Source organism: Sus scrofa, chromosome 8, assembly GCF_000003025.6.
Source record: "Sus scrofa isolate TJ Tabasco breed Duroc chromosome 8, Sscrofa11.1, whole genome shotgun sequence".
Classification (NCBI taxonomy): Eukaryota; Metazoa; Chordata; class Mammalia; order Artiodactyla; family Suidae; genus Sus; species Sus scrofa.
Window position 1 is genome coordinate 77,966,009 of NC_010450.4, and position 16,864 is coordinate 77,982,872.

General features: G+C 41.0%; 2 protein-coding genes across 6 annotated transcripts in view; one reads left to right on the forward strand and one right to left on the reverse strand.

Annotated features, from left to right (window-relative positions):
* On the reverse strand, positions 3,146 to 4,470 carry LOC102163742 (ice-structuring protein 4-like). 2 transcript variants are annotated; one of them, XR_002346403.1, is made up of 2 exons: positions 4,347 to 4,470; positions 3,146 to 3,742 (listed from the first exon to the last, which is right to left on the reverse strand). XR_002346403.1 is itself a non-coding variant. In XM_021100656.1 (2 exons), the coding sequence occupies exons 1-2, from the start codon at positions 4,271 to 4,273 to the stop codon at positions 3,671 to 3,673; spliced, it is 465 nt and encodes a 154-aa protein (XP_020956315.1). In that variant the 3' UTR covers positions 3,146 to 3,670. The 2 variants fall into 2 exon arrangements, 1 of the variants encoding a protein (XP_020956315.1); XM_021100656.1 differs by lacking the exon at positions 4,347 to 4,470 and adding an exon at positions 3,881 to 4,273.
* LRBA (LPS responsive beige-like anchor protein) overlaps positions 4,079 to 16,864 on the forward strand; it is a 710,221-nt gene continuing 697,435 nt past the window's right edge. For 2 of the 4 annotated variants that reach the window (XM_021100638.1, XM_021100636.1), the window contains exons 1-2: positions 4,079 to 4,336; positions 4,925 to 5,359. In XM_021100638.1, coding sequence (XP_020956297.1) covers positions 5,144 to 5,359 — 216 coding nt within the window. In that variant the 5' untranslated portion in view covers positions 4,079 to 4,336; positions 4,925 to 5,143. Of the gene's footprint in view, positions 4,337 to 4,473; positions 4,592 to 4,924; positions 5,360 to 16,864 lie in introns of those variants that run through there. The other 2 variants (XM_021100637.1, XM_021100639.1) reach the window with 2 other exon arrangements.

The window sequence follows — 16,864 nt, forward strand, 5'->3', positions numbered from 1 at the left end:
AGGCTTGGAGATCAATAATCTTTGTGATTTCACCATGAAATTACATTCTTTTTGCTTGAATTCCTCGGAGTACGCACAAGGCTTCCTGTTCTGAATCCTCTGCCTTTCCCCCTCTCTGCTCTGATTTCAGTGTATGCTGAAGGCAAGTATAATTATGAAAATTTTTAGTTCTTAATTTTATCAAGGTGGTGATTTCAGAGAGAGAGATACAAATTATATGGTGATGAAAAATTTAAGCCTGGCTTTACAGAGGTAATCTTTTTTATCCATTCCTTCCTTTTCCTTAAAAATTTTTTTCTCTATCTTTATTCTCTAAATTTAGATGTGCTTCCCCCTCAGAATTTCAGTAGATTTTTTTCTCTCTGCTAAAGAAAACTTCTGATGAGCTGTTTTCCCTTTCATCTAAGAACATTTTGCTTTCTTTGATATATAAAACATGATTATTGGTGTTTCTACTGATCTTAGATATGAGGAAAGTCCAAGTGACACAGTTAATGACAGGGGCTCTGGGAGTTCCTTTTGTGGCGCAGTGGTTAACGAATCCAACTAGGAACCATGAGGTTTCGGGTTAGATCCCTGGCCTTGCTCAGTGGGTTTAGGATCTGGCATTGCCATGAGCTGGGGTGTAGGTTGCGGATGTGGCTTGGATCCCGGGTTGCTGTGGCTCTGGTGTAGGCCAGTGGCCACAGCTCCGATTCGACCCCTAGCCTGGGAACCTCCATATGCTGTGGGAGCAGCCCTAGAAAAGGCAAAAAGACAAAAAAAAAAAAAAAAAAAAAAGGGGCTCTGGAAAGTCTGAATCCATCTGGAAACTCTTCAGCACTCATAGGCGGGTTAGTGTCCTGTTGGTCCTGGAGAATCCCCTGAGAGGTGGAGGGCAGCTGCCGCTCACTCTGGGGACACAGGCTGTCCCCACTGGTGGCAGCCATATTTGGGAAACACTGTATTCCCCCTTTTTCTTTTTTTGTGAGTTGCGTGTAGGATATGGGTATACAAATAAGGCAGTCCTATAAAACCAGCTGCTGATAGTTCCTGTTAAGTCTTTTGACTAGACTTTGGCTACATAAAGGTACCCAAAATATAAACAAATTTTAACAAATGATAAAACTGCTTTCCATATTAGTCTTTTATACTAGGAATTTCCTTTCTCTAACTAGTGGTAGTTGTATAGACTCAAGCAAGGTTTTTTTTTTTGGTCTTTTTGCCTTTCCTAGGGCCGCACCCGTGGCATATGGAGGTTCCCAGGCTAGGGGTCTAATCGGAGCTGTGGCCACTGGCCTATGCCAGAGCCACAGCAATGCAGGATCCTAGCCGTGTCTGCAACCTACACCCCAGCTCATGGCGACGCCAGATCCTAAACCCACTGAGCAAGGCCAGGGATCAAACCCGAAACCTCATGGTTCCTAGTCGGATTCATTAACCACTGAGCCACGATGGGAACTCCAAGCAAGGGTTTTCAGGATAGAAAAATTAAAGCAAGTCACTTTAGAGTTTTAACTCAATCCAAGTATGTATTGTGTATATACAATGTTCAAAGTATTGTGCCATGATGGAGCTTAATAGTTCACCTGAAGCACTCCATGGCTGTACTCTTTTTTTTTTTTTTTTTTTTTTTTTTGTCTTTTTAGGGCCATACCCTGGGCACATGGAGGTTCCCAGGCTAGGGGGTCAGACCAGAGCTACAGCTGCCAGCCTACACCACAGCCACAGCAACGGAGAATCTGCGCCGCATCTGTGACCTACACCACAGCTGATGGCAATGCTGGATCCTTAACCCACTGAGTGAGGCCAGGGATCAAACCCTCCTCTTTGTGGATACTAGTCAGGTTCATTAATCGCTGAGCCATGAGGGGGAACTGAACGGCTGTATTCTTCACACCTACACGATAATCCACAGCTACTGTTGTTTTAACTGTGACTTAGCTAGAAGTGAAGTTTTCCTCGTCCTTCCTTCTGCAGTGAACCTCTGATTATTGCCAACTATTTTACTGTAACCAGAGGCAAAGTAAAGCAGGAGACTGAATAATTCTGAAAAATTGTAAACAACAGTTGGCTAATTGTCTTATGTCTCCTTTTGTTTCACCAGTAGAACAGCGTTAATAGGGAGCTGACAAATCCATGACAGACACAAAACTTAACCTTAGATCATTTAGATTGAATACCTGTGACCACTCTGTGTTTAGGGTGTTTCACTATTATTATCTGTTTCTTCTCAATGGAGGACATTTATTTGTTAGTGAATATTCTACTAGCACTTATTCGCCAGATATGTTAACATACTCAAGGTTAAACTATTTGTCCAAACCCAGGCAACAAGATTCTGTGAGAAGTCAGGCTTAATGCCTGCCTTCCTCCTTCCGAATGCGTTAACAGTGAAGTGAAAGTTGTCTCTCTCCTGCTGGCACACCTACTTCCCCCTTTTGCTGACATTCATTGAAGGATTTAGAATATAAACCTGAGGTGCTTAAATTTTCAGGAATGGCAAGCTGTTGATACTGCCTTTTACCCTGGCAATGTACAAGTCATCATTTCAGATCATGAGAAAAACATTTGGGATATTAAACCTACTCATGGAAAACAAATCTTTAACAAACATTTGTAACCATGAGATGCGGTACAGTTGAATTCATTTTAGTGCGTCTGTGACCTGCACCACAGCTCATGGCAATGCCAGATCCTTAACACACTGAGCAAGGCCAGGGACCCAACCTGCAACCTCATGGCTCCTAGTCAGATTTGCTTCCACTGCACCATGACTGGAACTCCAAAAAGTTGTAAACTTTTAAAACTTCTACAGTGGACATTCCTGTGCCTCTCTTTTCTCACGCTGCCTCCCTCCTCCCATAGTTCCATGTGATAAAATCCAGTTCACTTTCCAAGCCCATCTCAAATAACTTTTTCTCAGGGAAACTATTGCCTCTCTCAAACCAATATAATTTTTCTTCTGACTTCTCTGTAGAACTTCGTAACTTTTCTTTGACCCCACCTTTTGGTTCCTTTTAACTGCGAGTTCTTTTCTTTTCTTTTCTTTTTCTTTTAACTGCGAGTATTTTAAACATTATCTATTTTTAAGGCCTTAAGGATTCAAAGAGTACCCTAAGGGTGAAAAGCTACTTTCCTCTATAATATGTTTTCCACTAATGCATCAGGAAGAATGCTTTACTGTTAATAATGTTAACAGTAACCTTAATAGTGGGAGTGGACGGGAGGGGCCCAGATTATGATGACCTGTGCTGGTTTCTATCCCCATATAATTGGTCTCTTAAACTGAGAACGATGCGAACCTAACTTTCAAATTAGAAGATCAGGAGAGGAAAAACACCCCTCAGCGATCTAGGCGCAAATTAACCCCGCCTCCACGCTGTTCGGAGCAGCTGTCCCAGGAATCCTCCTTTGCTTAGAATGTGGGAGAGGTTTGGTGGGGCGGCAGCTGTAAAGCAAGGAATCTTTCCCGTTCCTCGTCCTCAGGATCTTTAGCCCCACACCGCCTTCCGAATGAAGGTGGCAGCTGGCAGGGCATCCCAGTGGAAATCTCTTTCCGAGTTTTCGCCGGGCGCGGCAGGCGGGCAGCAGCGGCAAGCTGTCAGGGGTGGGGACTCTGCTCCCCTTAGACGAGCACGGCAGCCTCGGTGACTCCGGCGCTGCCACCTCTCTGGCTAGTAACGGTCCCTCAGGTGTCCTTCTTCGATTCCAAGAAGACACCTTGGCAGCGAGAGGCGGGTTCCGTCCGCGCCAGGAGGCTCTACGGTAACAACAACAGAAGGAGCGTCAGAATCCCCGCTCGGCACTTGCCAAGCACCTTCCCAGGCCGGGGGGCGGGCGGTGGGGAGGAGGCGGCTCCCGGAAGGAAAGGTCTTTCCCGGCCGGGCGGGGCTCACACCTGGTGTCCGTGCGGAGCGCCCGCTAAGGCTCCCGCCTTCAACCGCGGTCCTGCCAGCAAGCGGGCGTCCCCGCCGGCCCCCGCCCGGGAGGCTCCCCTCGCGTCCCCACCCAACAGCCGCCGCCAGTCGCCCCCGCCTTCGCGCGTGCCCGCCTGCCCCGCCGCCCCGCGCGCTCGCGCACGCGCACGCCGCGCCCCGAGGCCCTCGGCGCTGTCATGGCGGCGGGGAGCAGCCTCAGTTCGCACACGGACAGCCGCGCGAGCCGCGGTGGGGCAAGCTGTGGCAGTAGCATCCTCACCGCCCGCAGCAGCCGGAGCCGCGGCGTCCGTAGCGCCGGCAGCGGCTGTTTTTGCAAAGGCTGAGCGCAGGGGAGGGTCGGGCCAGGAAGCCATGGAGTTCTGTGCAGCCGCGGACTCCCGGGGAGAGGACTAGGCAAACTTGGAGGCTGCGACCAGGTGCACTGACCTCTCTCTCCTCCCTCCCCTTCTCGCCGAATCCGCCGGGCCTCCCCTTCCTTCTGGCCGCCGCACACACCTCCCTCCTCTCCTAGTTGAACCTCAGGTGCCCGAGAGGTGCTCCACTCCTCCCCCTGGGCCGAGGGTTGAGAATAATCACCGCCCCCTTCCCCGCCCTTTCCTGCCCTGGATCCCCGCCGCCACCTCTGTTTCGCGGCTGCCAGGCGGGGGCCGAGGAGAGTCCGGAGTGTCTGGGTGAGAAGGAACTTTCTACCTCTTGGGGAGCTTGGGGGCTCCCGGCTTTTCTCCAACCCCTCCTTTCCCAGCGACAGTTTCTTTTTCCGTGCACCTGTGAGGAGAGGTTGCCCTGCGCCTGGAACCTGCGAGAGTGTGGGGGAGGAGTGAACCTGTCCCCGAGCCTTTCGAACCCGCCTGCGTAGGGCACCCAGCTCCTGGAGCCGCGGGGAGGCAGGTGGCTGGGAGTGGAGCACCTTTGGGAACTTATTCGACGGACAATAACTACTCCCCTCCCCCCTCAACCTTAAAACAAAACCTAGCCTATTTAACAGTGATCTAATCTTCCAATAGGGTTTGGCGTTGTTGTCAGCCTCGGGGAGAGAGATTGGACAAATATTCTCCAAGAGAAGGAGGGCGACGCCAAGGACTTTCCACATCAACTGCTTTTGGGGTTTCTCCACAACTTGGAAGAGTGACCTTTTCCGTTTTGCTGTGCGTCTGTGTGCTTATTACTGGTGCAGCGACTCTGCCCCAGAGTGACTCCGAGTTGTCCTTTCTTGAGAACTAGCAATGGCTAGCGAAGACAATAATGTCCCTTCCCCGCCACCAACAGGTGATGACGAGGGAGGTGGAGGGAAAGAAGAAACCCCTGCAGAAGGGGGTGCCCTGTCCCTGAAACCAGGGCTCCCCATCAGAGGCATCAGGATGAAATTTGCCGTGTTGACGGGGTTGGTTGAAGTTGGAGAAGTATCCAATAGGGATATTGTAGAAACTATCTTTAATCTGGTAAGTAGATCTCTGTTTTACAAGCATGTATTCTCAGTGGGTAAGGGAACAAGACGTTAAAGCTGGAGCCATGTGCTTTACTCAGGCTGATGATAGAAACAAAATTCTTCTGACCTAAGTGAATCAATTTCTTGTATTTTTTAGCCTAGGGGGAATTTCGTAAACTTAGATAGACCTCGAGGTTTTGTGAAAGTAAACAGAGCACTTTGATCATAAGGAAATAAGTGTTGCTGTGGAAGTATTATGGGGGATTCCAGTGGAGTTTTATTCTGTAATTTTTTTTCTTGGAATGTAAAAGTCTGCATTTCTCTTTGACATTTTAAGGTCTTGTGATCTTTTTTTTTGGACTTGATAAAGTAAATGATAGTCCTGCCTACTCTTATGAGTCTGCCTAAGTTATGTTTTGCCATAAGTTTTGAACAGAACATTTTTGTTCATAGGGCTGATGAAAGATTAATTTGAAGCAAAGTTAGCATTTATATTTAATTTTGACTGGTTTTTTTTGTAGACTTAAAGTTACATTTTGGAATGAATTTAGAGTTACATCTTGTGAAAATTGAATGGCAACTTAAAAAGAGGATTGCAGCAGAAATGTAATTTTTATTTCTTTTGTGAGTTCATGTCTATCAGCAAAACATATTTGGTCATTGGAAGTTGTTATGAGCTATGGATGTTGTTTTTAAAGGTGAATATGTAATATTTCCCATTCCCCCTATTCCAGTCTTAGAAACAGTTATTACTGCTAATGAGGACTTCTTAGATTTCTTTATTTCAATCTCTGTTGCCCATCAACCTAAAGAGGAAAAAGTAAATTTGACTTCCTCCTTCTTCCACCTGCTCACCTGTGTTAGAAGATTACAGATAGAAACAAATATGAAGGTACAATAGTTGAATAACTGTTTAGCACCTTTCCCCTTGCCTCTGTTTCAAGGTTACGCTTGTTTTATTCAGGGCAGTTAATTATTTCCTTCACTAGACCTTTACTAATAGAACGGTCACCTGTGGTACACTCCTAGAATGAGAAAGTAGCTAGATGAAGTTCACTTACCTATGGAGTAATGAAATTTTAAACAATAGAGTATTTCTCTACTAGTTTGTTGTGTTGGGAGTCTATATTTAAATACCAACACACACATACACATGGTTTTTAAGCTATGTATATTATGGAAATATTCAAGTGTATGGAAAAATAGAACATTATAATGAACGCTGGTGTCTGTCATTCAGCTTCAATAGTTATAAACATCTTGGAGATCTTGTGTGTATGTGGACTTTAAAAGTTTGTGAATCCCAAGGAGATAAAAGGCAAATTGTTGTATTCCTTTACCTCAAGCTAGACTTGAAAATGCCATGTTCTTCTGGCAGAAGGAGGATTCCTGCTCCTCTATTCTTTAGAATGTCCTCTCTGGAGGTGAATGGCTGAACATCATTTTATCATTAAGGGAAATCCAAATTCTGTATTAATAGTTTGTTTATATGCTGCCTAGAACCGTAGGCCTGGTAAAGATGTTAAGGTTATTGATTAAGTCCTTCCTAGCTCCATGTTTGTGGGGCAGTGGAGGTTTGGGTAGAAGGCGAGGGAAAATCTGTTCTGTTGCATCTCCTCTTCACCGTCATTGTCTTACTGTAGAGCAGAGAAAATTCAATTAGTTCTTTTCCTTGCTTTTGCCCTTACAATACTTGTCACGCTCCCACATGGATGCCTAGGGTTTTGGCCAGTCTTGAAAATCTTGGGAACTGAAATACTGGAAATCTGGTAAGCTGGTCCATTTCAATGTTGTTAGTACTGCTGGACTTAAATATTTCCTAATTGATAGTTAATCAGCTTTGGTCTCAATTATAGTCAAAGAAAAAAAATTCCATTAACTACTAATAAGCATGGTTTAAAAAAAGTTATTTCAGTTTACTATGTGCCATGCAATTGGCCAGGCCAGATGCTTTACCTGTGCTTTTTAATTCTTTCCTCATCAACTCTTTAATACATAGACCTCATTTTATAGATGAGGAAACTGACACACTGAAAGGTGAAACAGATTGGTGATTCTTAGAATGGCACCCCTTCTAGGCATACGTTTGTTTCTTGAGTTGATGTAGAGGTGTTTGCTTCCCTAAGCAGATATTTATAGCTTAGGCATAGCTTTCTCCAATGTAAGGACAGAAAAAATACTGGTCCTGCTAATACCATTAATAATAATAAAATCATTGGTCCTGAAACCTTGTTCAGATTTCATTTCGTCTTAGTTACCATTGAAATAGTTTTCAAAAACCTACTTTAAAAAGACCTTAAAAATAAAAAAAATACCATTTTTCAGGTTATTCAGTTTTTTTCACTCTGAATGTGGATGCAGTAAGTTGATTTTAACTTTTTTTATAGTCTAGTATGTTGGATTAAAATTTCTAAAATTGTGAAAAACAGAATATAGGCAAAAGAATGTATAACAAGCATAAGTAATGAAATATTATAACAATATAAGCACTGTGAAACTTCCCTGTAACTTAATCAGCATGTTGCAAATATCACTGAATCCTCATGTGTGCTCCTCCTTTATCCTCGTTTATCTTCTCTTCACTGGATTTTTCTTTTCTTTTCTTTTTTTTTTTAAGGGCCACACTTGCAGCATAAGGAAGTTCCTAGGCTAGGGGTCGAACCCAAGCTGCAGCCCCCAGCAACGCCATTAGATCTGAGCTGCGTCTGTGACCTACACCGAAGCTCACTGCAACGCTGGTAAGCAAGGCCAGGGATTGAACCCACAACCTCATGGTTGCTAGTTGGATTTGTTTCTGCTGAGCCGCAATGGGAACTCCTTTATTAGTTATTTTAAATGATAAAGTTTGTACTGTTAAAATTAACCCCCCCCACCTCCCTGAGAGTTGTCCAAATAGTAAGTGGTAGAACTATCTGACTCCAGAAGTCTTTTTTAACAAACTGCTGCCTCCAATTGTTAATGTAATAAGTTTTGATTAATAGTACACTTGTGTATTCATGTGTTTCAAGCTTTTGGTCAGCTTCTACATTTTTCTGGGTGCAATTTAAAACCATTTTATTTTTTCTCCATCTGTATGCTAAAGTAATTTGTCAGACTTTTGGACCCAGAATAACTAATGTATTGGTGTCTTTTTAGGAATTTGCTAGGCTTTCACCAAGTGCCTATAGCTATTCAATTCTGTTTAATTCTGGAATAATATTTCCCATGAGCTGGTGACAAATACACGTTTTCATGAAATTTTTTTCTTTAAAAAGTAACTGGGAGTTCCCGCTGTGAGAGAAGTCAGGTTCCATCCCTGGCCTTGCTCAGTGGGTTAAGAATCCGCTGTTGCTGTGAACTGTGGTGTAGGTTGCAGATGCAGCTCGGATCCTGCGTGGCTGTGGCTGTGGCGAAGGCATGTGGCTACAGCTCTGATTTGACCCCTAGCCTGGGAACCTCCATTTGCTGTAGGTGCAGCCCTTAAAAACAAACAACAACAACAAAGTAGTCATATGATTTTTAATTAACATGTTAAAGTTTAGAGGATGGAATATATTTTTTTACTACTCATTATGTGGCATTTGATATAGGTTCTGCTAAATGTTAGTGGTGCAAATTCTTAATACCTATGGAAGCTGAGCAGATCACACAAGCCCTCTGTATTAACTGTGTGTGGAGAGTATACTCGAAGGGGCAGCTGCTATTCCATTTTAGCTGGTTGTTGTCCTGCAGTAACGTGGGCCCAGTGATGTGTAAACCTTATGATTTTTCAGGAAGAATTCAAATTTAGATTTTAAAAGATAGCATTTTAAATGTCAAATTAGGAGTTCCCCGCATGGCTCAGTGGTTAACAAATCCAACTAGGAGCCATGAGGTTTCGAGTTCAATCCCTTGCCTCGCTCAGTGTTAAGGATCCGGTTGCCATGAGTTGTGGTGTAGGTCCCAGACATGGCTTGGATCCCCCATTGCTGTGGCTCTGGTGTGAGCCAGTGGCTACAGCTCCGATAAGACCTCTAGCCTGGGAACCTCCATATGCTGCGGTGCTGGCCCTAGAAAAGACAAAAAGAAAAAAAAAGAAACAAAATTAAATGTCAAGTTAAAATATTAAAAATATTTTTATGTAGGAAACATAAAATTGCAGGTAGTTTCATTTCAAGCTTTTCTGTGGATCTTTTTTAAAATTAAAATATAGTTGATTTACAATGTCTAATTTCTGCTGTATAGCACAGTGACTCAGTCATACATACATACACACACACTCACACACATATATTATTTTCCATCATAGTCTATCCCAGGAAATTGGATGTAATTCCCTCTGCTACACAGTAGGACTTTACTTTTATCCATTTTAAATGTAATAGTTTGCATCTCCTAACCCCAGACTCCCAGTCCATCCCACTTTCTCCTCCCTCAGCCTTGGCAACCACAAATCTGTTCTCTATGTCTCTGAGTCTGCTTTTGTTTGTAGATAGGTTCATTTGTACCACATTTTAGATTCCACATGTAAGTGATATCATATGGTATTTGTCTCTTTCTGATTTGCTTCTCCTAGTATGATGCATCCCTTTTGCTGCAGATGGCATCATTTCGTTCTTTTTTATGGATGAGTAGTATTCCATTGTGTATATATGCCACATCTTCTTAATCCATTCATTTGTCATTGGACATTTAGGTTGCTTCCATGTCTTGGCTATTGTGAATAGTGCTGGCTGGTATGAACATAGGGGTGCATGTATCTTTTTGAATTAGAGTTTGTCTGGATATTTACCCAGGAGTGGGATTGTTGGATCATATGGAAGTTCTATATTTAGTTTTCTGAGGAATACTCATACTATTTTCCATTAGTAGTTGTATCAGTGTACTTTCCCACCCACAGTGTAGGGGGGTTCCCTTTTCTCCACAGCTTCTTTAGCATTTGTTATTTGTAGACTTATTGAAGATGGCCATTCTGACCAGTGTGAAGTGGTTCCTCGTTGTAGTTTGTATTTGCGTTTCTCTAATAATTAGCAGTGTTGAGCATCTTTTCATGTGCCTACTGGCCATATGTATGTCTTCTTAGGTATAGCAGGGCCAACTGCTATACCTAAGGATGTCTGTTTAGGTCTTCTGCCCATTTTTCAATTAGGTTGTTTCGTTTTTTGTTGTGAGTTGTATGAGTTGTTTATATATTCTGGATATTAAACCCTTGTATGAATCTTTATTAGAATGTGAATAATTCATCACAATGTTTCTGTTTTGATGTGTGTATTTCCTCCTTGATACCTGACATCATAATTTAAGGGTTAAGTGTAATCTATTCTTGAGACATGCTTGTTAATGGGCTTCTCCCCCATATCAGTTTGTACTTATGTTATAATAGAAAATTCAAACTGGTTTAAACAATAAAAATGATTTATAGGCTCATTTATCTGGAAGTCCAAAGGTAGGGCAAGATTTAATGGTAGCAGTAATATTAAGGACTAGTTTCTTTCTCTTGCTGTTCTCCTTTCTGTGATGTTAGCTTCAGTCTGTTGCTTTTCCCCTCATGGTAGTAGGATGGCTGCCAGTGGGATTTTGGGCCATATGTATTCTTGTTCCCATCTCTCAGGAGTGAGAGCTTCTCTGTCCTAACATTCCAAACAAATGTCCTGTTTGGACCACTGAGGCAGTAACTGTGGCCATTAAAATATACTGATTGGCTTAAGCAAACCAGGGCCAACTACTATACCTAAAGATGGGGTCAATTTCCTCTGAAATTCAAAGGGTGAACGAATGCTGATAGGCAGCCAGTGATGTCCACCACGCTCCTTTTCATGCACATAATAATATAACAGCAATGTTAATGATATGTGTAAAGAGGAAATTTTTTTTTTTTTTGGCTATGCCCAGGGCATGCAGGAGTTCCCCAGCCTGGGATCGAACCCAAGCCACAACAGGCAGTGACAATGCTGAATCTTAAACCACTAGGCTGCCAGGGAACTCCATTCCTGTAGTGATTTTTTTTTTTTTTTTTTTTTTTTTTTGTCTTTTTAGGGCCGCATTTGCTGCATGTGGAAGTTCCCAGGCTAGGAGTTGAATCTCAGGTGCAGCTGCTGGCCTATACCATAGCCATAGCAACACGGGATCCTTAACCCACTGAGCAAGGGTGGGGCTCAAACCTGCATCCTCATGGGTACTAGTTGGGTTGTTATCACCGAGCCATGATGGGAAATCCCCTGTAGTGATCTTGAGCAAGTTTTTTTAACGTCTTTGTGCCGTGGTTCTCCCCCTACCCCCTGCCCCACAATGGGAAAAATACATTGTAGTAAAACATTAAATGGGTAAATATTTGCAAAGCACTTAAAATAATGCGTGGCACAGTAAATGCTTTTATAACTATTTGCTATTATTGTAATATTTGTAATTTTTGATATTTATAATCATCGTATTCCAACCATATAATTTTTTTTTTGTTTCTATATAGCCATTATTAGCCTTATTAGCTCTGCGATATACTGTGTCATTCTTGTTTTGGAATTTATTTAATAGCCATTGTTATTTCTAAAAATGACTTGATTTTAAACATCTTTATTGAGGTATAAGTTACGTAAAATTCACTTGTTTCATGTATACAGTTCAGTGATTTTTAGTAGGTTTCCAGAATTGTACAAGCATTACCACAATCTAATTTTAGAACATTTATATCCTGTGTTCAAGCCATTTTATAGTTTTAGCTCTTACATTTAGGCCTGTGATCTATTTTGAGTTAATTTTTGGATAATGTGAAAGAAGGATATGATAAGGATCTAAATTCATCTTTTTGTATTCAAGTGTCTCACTGCCATTTGTTGAGAAGGCTGATCTTTCCCATTAAATTGCCTATTTTTGTCAAAAATCCATTGACCATACGATAAGGATTCATTGGGACTCTTACTTCTTTTCCATTGATCTAGATGTCAGTTTTTACATCAGTAGTAAACTTTGTAGGTTACTCTGTCCTTGTAGTAAGTTTTGAAATTGGGATGTTTATCCTCTTTGTTTTTCTTTTTTAATATTGTTGGCTCTTCTTGGTCCTTTGTATTAACATAAGAATTGTAGGATGAACTCATCAATTTCTGTGAAAAAAATGGAATGTATTTCTATTTATTTAGGTCTTCATTTCGTTCTTTCTTTTTTTGGCCATGTCCAGGGCATGCAGAAGTTCCCAGGCCAGGGAACTCCTTCCTTCATTTCTTTCACCAAAGTCTTGTTGTTTTGTTTTTCTTTTCCCTTTTGGCTGCCTCTCAGCCTATGGAGTTCCTGGCCAGGGATCAGATCTAAGCCACAGTTGCCACCTCTGCTGCAGATGCAGCATTGCCACCGTGCCAGGTGGGGGATAGAACCTGCGTCATGGTGCTCCAGATACACCACTGATCCAGTTGTGGTACAGTGGAAACTCCTGTTTTTTAGTTCTCAATGTATGAGGAGATGATTTGTTTTTGAGTAAATGGTGTATTTTTTTTTTTTTTTTTCTTTTTAAGGCTGCAGGTGCGGCATATGGAGGTTCCCAGGCTAGGGGTTGAATCAGAGCTGTATCCGCCGGCCTCCACCACAGCCACAGCAACGCCAGATCCGAGCCTTGTCTGTGACCTACACCACAGCTCACAGCACTGCTGGATTTTTAACCCACTGAGTGAGGCCAGGGATCGAACCTGCAACTTCATGGTTCCTAGTTGGGTTTGTTTCTGCTGCACCACAACAGAACTCCTTTTTTTTTTTTTTTTCTCTTTATTTTCTCTTTTTGCAACTGTAAAATGCTTATGTAGACATCTTTGTGCATTAAAATTTCCTGAAGAGGAATAAATGGTTTAAAGTATATGAACATCTACATAGCTCATCAGTAGATATTGTTACCTTGTTTATTAATGCTGAAAATTAAAAGCAATTTGGGTGAATTGGTGCATTTTAATAACCTTATAGTTTCTTAGAAGTGATAAAATTGATAACTTAGGCATCTGCAGATATGCGGTCTTGTTTCTATTTGAATAGGTCCATTTTAAACTGAGAAATCATTTGGGAACTGAAAAGTCAGAGTTTTTTTTCAGTTTGTGAATTATAGAAAGGGAAACAAAATTTTTCGTTTCTTATACTGGCCTAGCTGAACTAATCAAATATATTTAATTTTTGTCTTATAAAGTGTCTCTTTTCACATATAGATTCTTTTTGTTTGTAGTAGTTTTTGTATTTTCAAAAGAAAAATGTCCAGAATACATTTTGTTTTATAGTACTTACTTGGATAAGCAATAAATTATTTTGTTTATCTTTGTATCTCTAGAACTTTTCACAGTGCTGTAAGTACTTAAAAAGTGTTAAATTAGGAAGTTCCCTTGTAGCCCAGCAGGTTAGGGGTCTGGCATTGCCACAACTGCAATGCGGGCTTCCATCCCTGGTGGGGGAACTTCCCCATGCTGAGGGTGCAGCTAACAAAGTGTTTGTTAAATGAAATGGAAATGTCTTAATCTCTTCATTAAATAAATTACATTCATTTGGAAGCCTAGCATCTATTATGCTTTTCTGCAAAAGGTATGTTATTAAAACCTTAATGCATATTTCTTTTTTTATTTTCTACCTACTTCTTAGGAAGATACTTGTCAGGCAGCTTGCATTTTTTATTATATATATTGTATATGTATGTATATTTTTGTTGTGCTGTTGTTGTGTTGTGTCTTTTTAGGGCCATACCCCTGGCATGTGGAGGTTCCCAGGCTAGGGGTCTAATTGGAGCTATAGCCACTGGCCTGCACCACAGCTACAGTCACACCAGATCTGAGCTGCATCTGTGACCTACACCACAGCTCACGGCAATGCTGGATCCTTAACCCACTGAGTGAGGTCAGGGATTGAACCCACATCCTCATGGATATTAGTCAGGTTTGTTAATCACTGAGCCACGATGGGAACTCCTCGTTATATATTTTTGAGTTCTGTTTTACTCCTAAGAAGAGCAATTTTATTATTTTCAAAGTAGTCTCTTATAGCTATCAAAGTACTTTTCCCTTTTTATTCTAGTATTATTTTATTAGTTCTCATCTAATGGAATATATACTCAGAACCTATCTCTGAGTATGTTTCTGGTGAGTCTTTGGCCTAAAAGCTGTTGAAATCCCCCAAAACAAGTAGAAACAAAATAAAAAAAGGAAAATACAAAGAAAAACACTGTTGAGAGGACACAAATTCTTTTTAGTTGACTAAACTTGTTTCATAAAACAATTCTAGTTTTATTTTTATTTATTTACTTTTTTAGGTCCGTACCTGTGGCATATGGAGGTTCCCAGGTTAGGGGTTGAATTGGAGCTACAGCTGATCCGACGTAGATCCTAGCTGCATCTGTGACCTACACCACAGCTCACGGCAATGCTGGATCCTAAACCCACTGAGCAAGGCCAGAGATCAAACCCACAACCTCATGGTTCCTGGTTGGATTCATTTCCACTGTGCCATGACGGGAAGTCCAAGCAAGTCTAGTTACAGATTTTAGATTTTAAAACTTTCTTGATGTGTATATGTCTGTTTCAACTTCTCAAAGATTTAATTGAATTTCTCCCACAATTATATATATCATTGATATGTGCTTTGTAGAGAATTTCTTGTTGCTGAAGGTTTTAGAAGATTGCATATTGGGAATTTTATGGAGTGGATTCTTAACTTTGGGTAGGAAATTAGATACCAGATGACTTCTAAAGTTAAAGTAATTTTTTTTTTTTTGTTGTTGTTGTTGTTGTTGTTGCTATTTCTTGGGCCGCTCCCGAGGCATATGGAGGTTCCCAGGGTAGGGGTTGAATCAGAGCTGTAGCCACCGGCCTACGCCAGAGCCACAGCAACGCGGGATCCGAGCCGCGTCTGCAACCTACACCACAGCTCACGGCAACGCCGGATCGTTAACCCACTGAGCAAGGGCAGGGACCGAACCCGCAACCTCATGGTTCCTAGTCGGATTCGTTAACCACTGCGCCACGACGGGAACTCCCCTAAAGTAATGTTAACTGATGTTTGTGCTCTGAGTTTTCTTGTCTTTATTACGCCTGGGTTTTTGCATTCGCTCTCAGAGCCAGACTAATCCCATCGATCAATCTTTTAGTCATATGTGTTCTATAAAAATTATGGTTTTAGAGACAGGTGAGAGGCCAGATTTTCTCTATATATTCTTATAGAAAGATGAAAAACTAGTGAGGTCTCAATTAGTTATGTTTTGTTGATTGAGAACTGAAAAAGATTTTCTTTTTGACCGATAAGATCTTTGTTCATTAATAATGACTTCAATGGTATGGTATTTTTATTTATAAATTACAGTAAACCTCTTAAAGATATGGCCTCTGATGAAGTATTTGGATTTTGTTGTTTCTAGTGAAAATAATTTTCTTATTAAGTAATACAAATATGGTATCTTAAATTCTCTCTCTTTATACACACATATACATATATGTACATAGATACATGTATGTATACACACACACATGCACACATACACACACACCTGGTTGAATCCAGTCTTTTATCATCTTCGAACTTCAGTATCTTGAATAAAAATAATCATTATATCTCAGCTTATAAACACACATACACAGAACTTTTTAACACAGAGCATTTTTTAGAATGTGTTGATTTAATATAAATTCACGAAACTTAAAAAAATCCTGATAGTAATAGAGTAGTTAATCAGTTTCAAATGGGATATCAACAGATATTTCCTAGAAATGTAGTAGGCACCATGAGGCTCATTGGTAGCAAGAATGGAGAAAATACTAATTATTAAAGAAAACTAAATAAAGATATCATAAAATTAATGTTAGTATTATCACCAGCTTGTTTTCTTAGATCATACTACTGTGAAATTGATATCAAGCAGACACAAAATACAAATAATTTCAGAGTAATTTTCCTTACTGTAAGTGACTTCTTGTTAGTTGATGGGTGAGGCAGTGTGAGTGGGTTATTTTGTTAGTTTACTAAAACATTTGGTGGCCTATGGTTCTTAGTCTGTTTTCAAGCTTTTTAAAGGATATGCTTTAATTTTCCGTGATGGTTGAGATAGTCTATGGCTCTTGAGGTAGGAGAAAAATATGTTGATAATTGGCGTGCTTTTGAGGTGAAGTTAATTTCTTACTTTGAGTTATAGGTAGTAACAATAGCTAAGATTTATTGAGTGTGCCATGTTGTATTTTACGTGTGTATTAACCCAGTTTACTTCTCCCAATTCTCACAATCAGAAAGGTGTAGGTGTTTCTGGCCAGAATGTTTTGTGTTCTACAACACTGGACTAAAAATAACAGGGCTTGTTGGGGGTAAAAGTAGGATTGAGGTGGGCTATTCAGAACCTCTGGAACTTTGTAATCAGACTGTTAACAAAGTCAGTAACCTTAATGAAAATACTAGCATGGTTAAGGCTCTACTGATATTTTCACCTTAGCATCGCTGTCACTTTTTATTAATCCTGGAATTTATGCTTCCTTCTTTGAGATGTAAGTCTTGTTTTTTTTAGCTTCTGATAGAGAACATTTTATCAGTACTAAATATCTGATCCAAAGTGTAGCTCTCTTCA

Coding starts and splice junctions, on each gene's coding strand:
- LOC102163742 (XM_021100656.1), bottom strand. CDS start 4,273: ATGGCTTCCTGGCCCGACCCTCCCCTGCGCTCAGCCTTTGCAAAAACA. Junction 3,743..3,880: donor GCGCTCCGCACGGACACCAG/GTGTGAGCCCCG, acceptor TTGTTACCGTAG/AGCCTCCTGGCGCGGACGGA.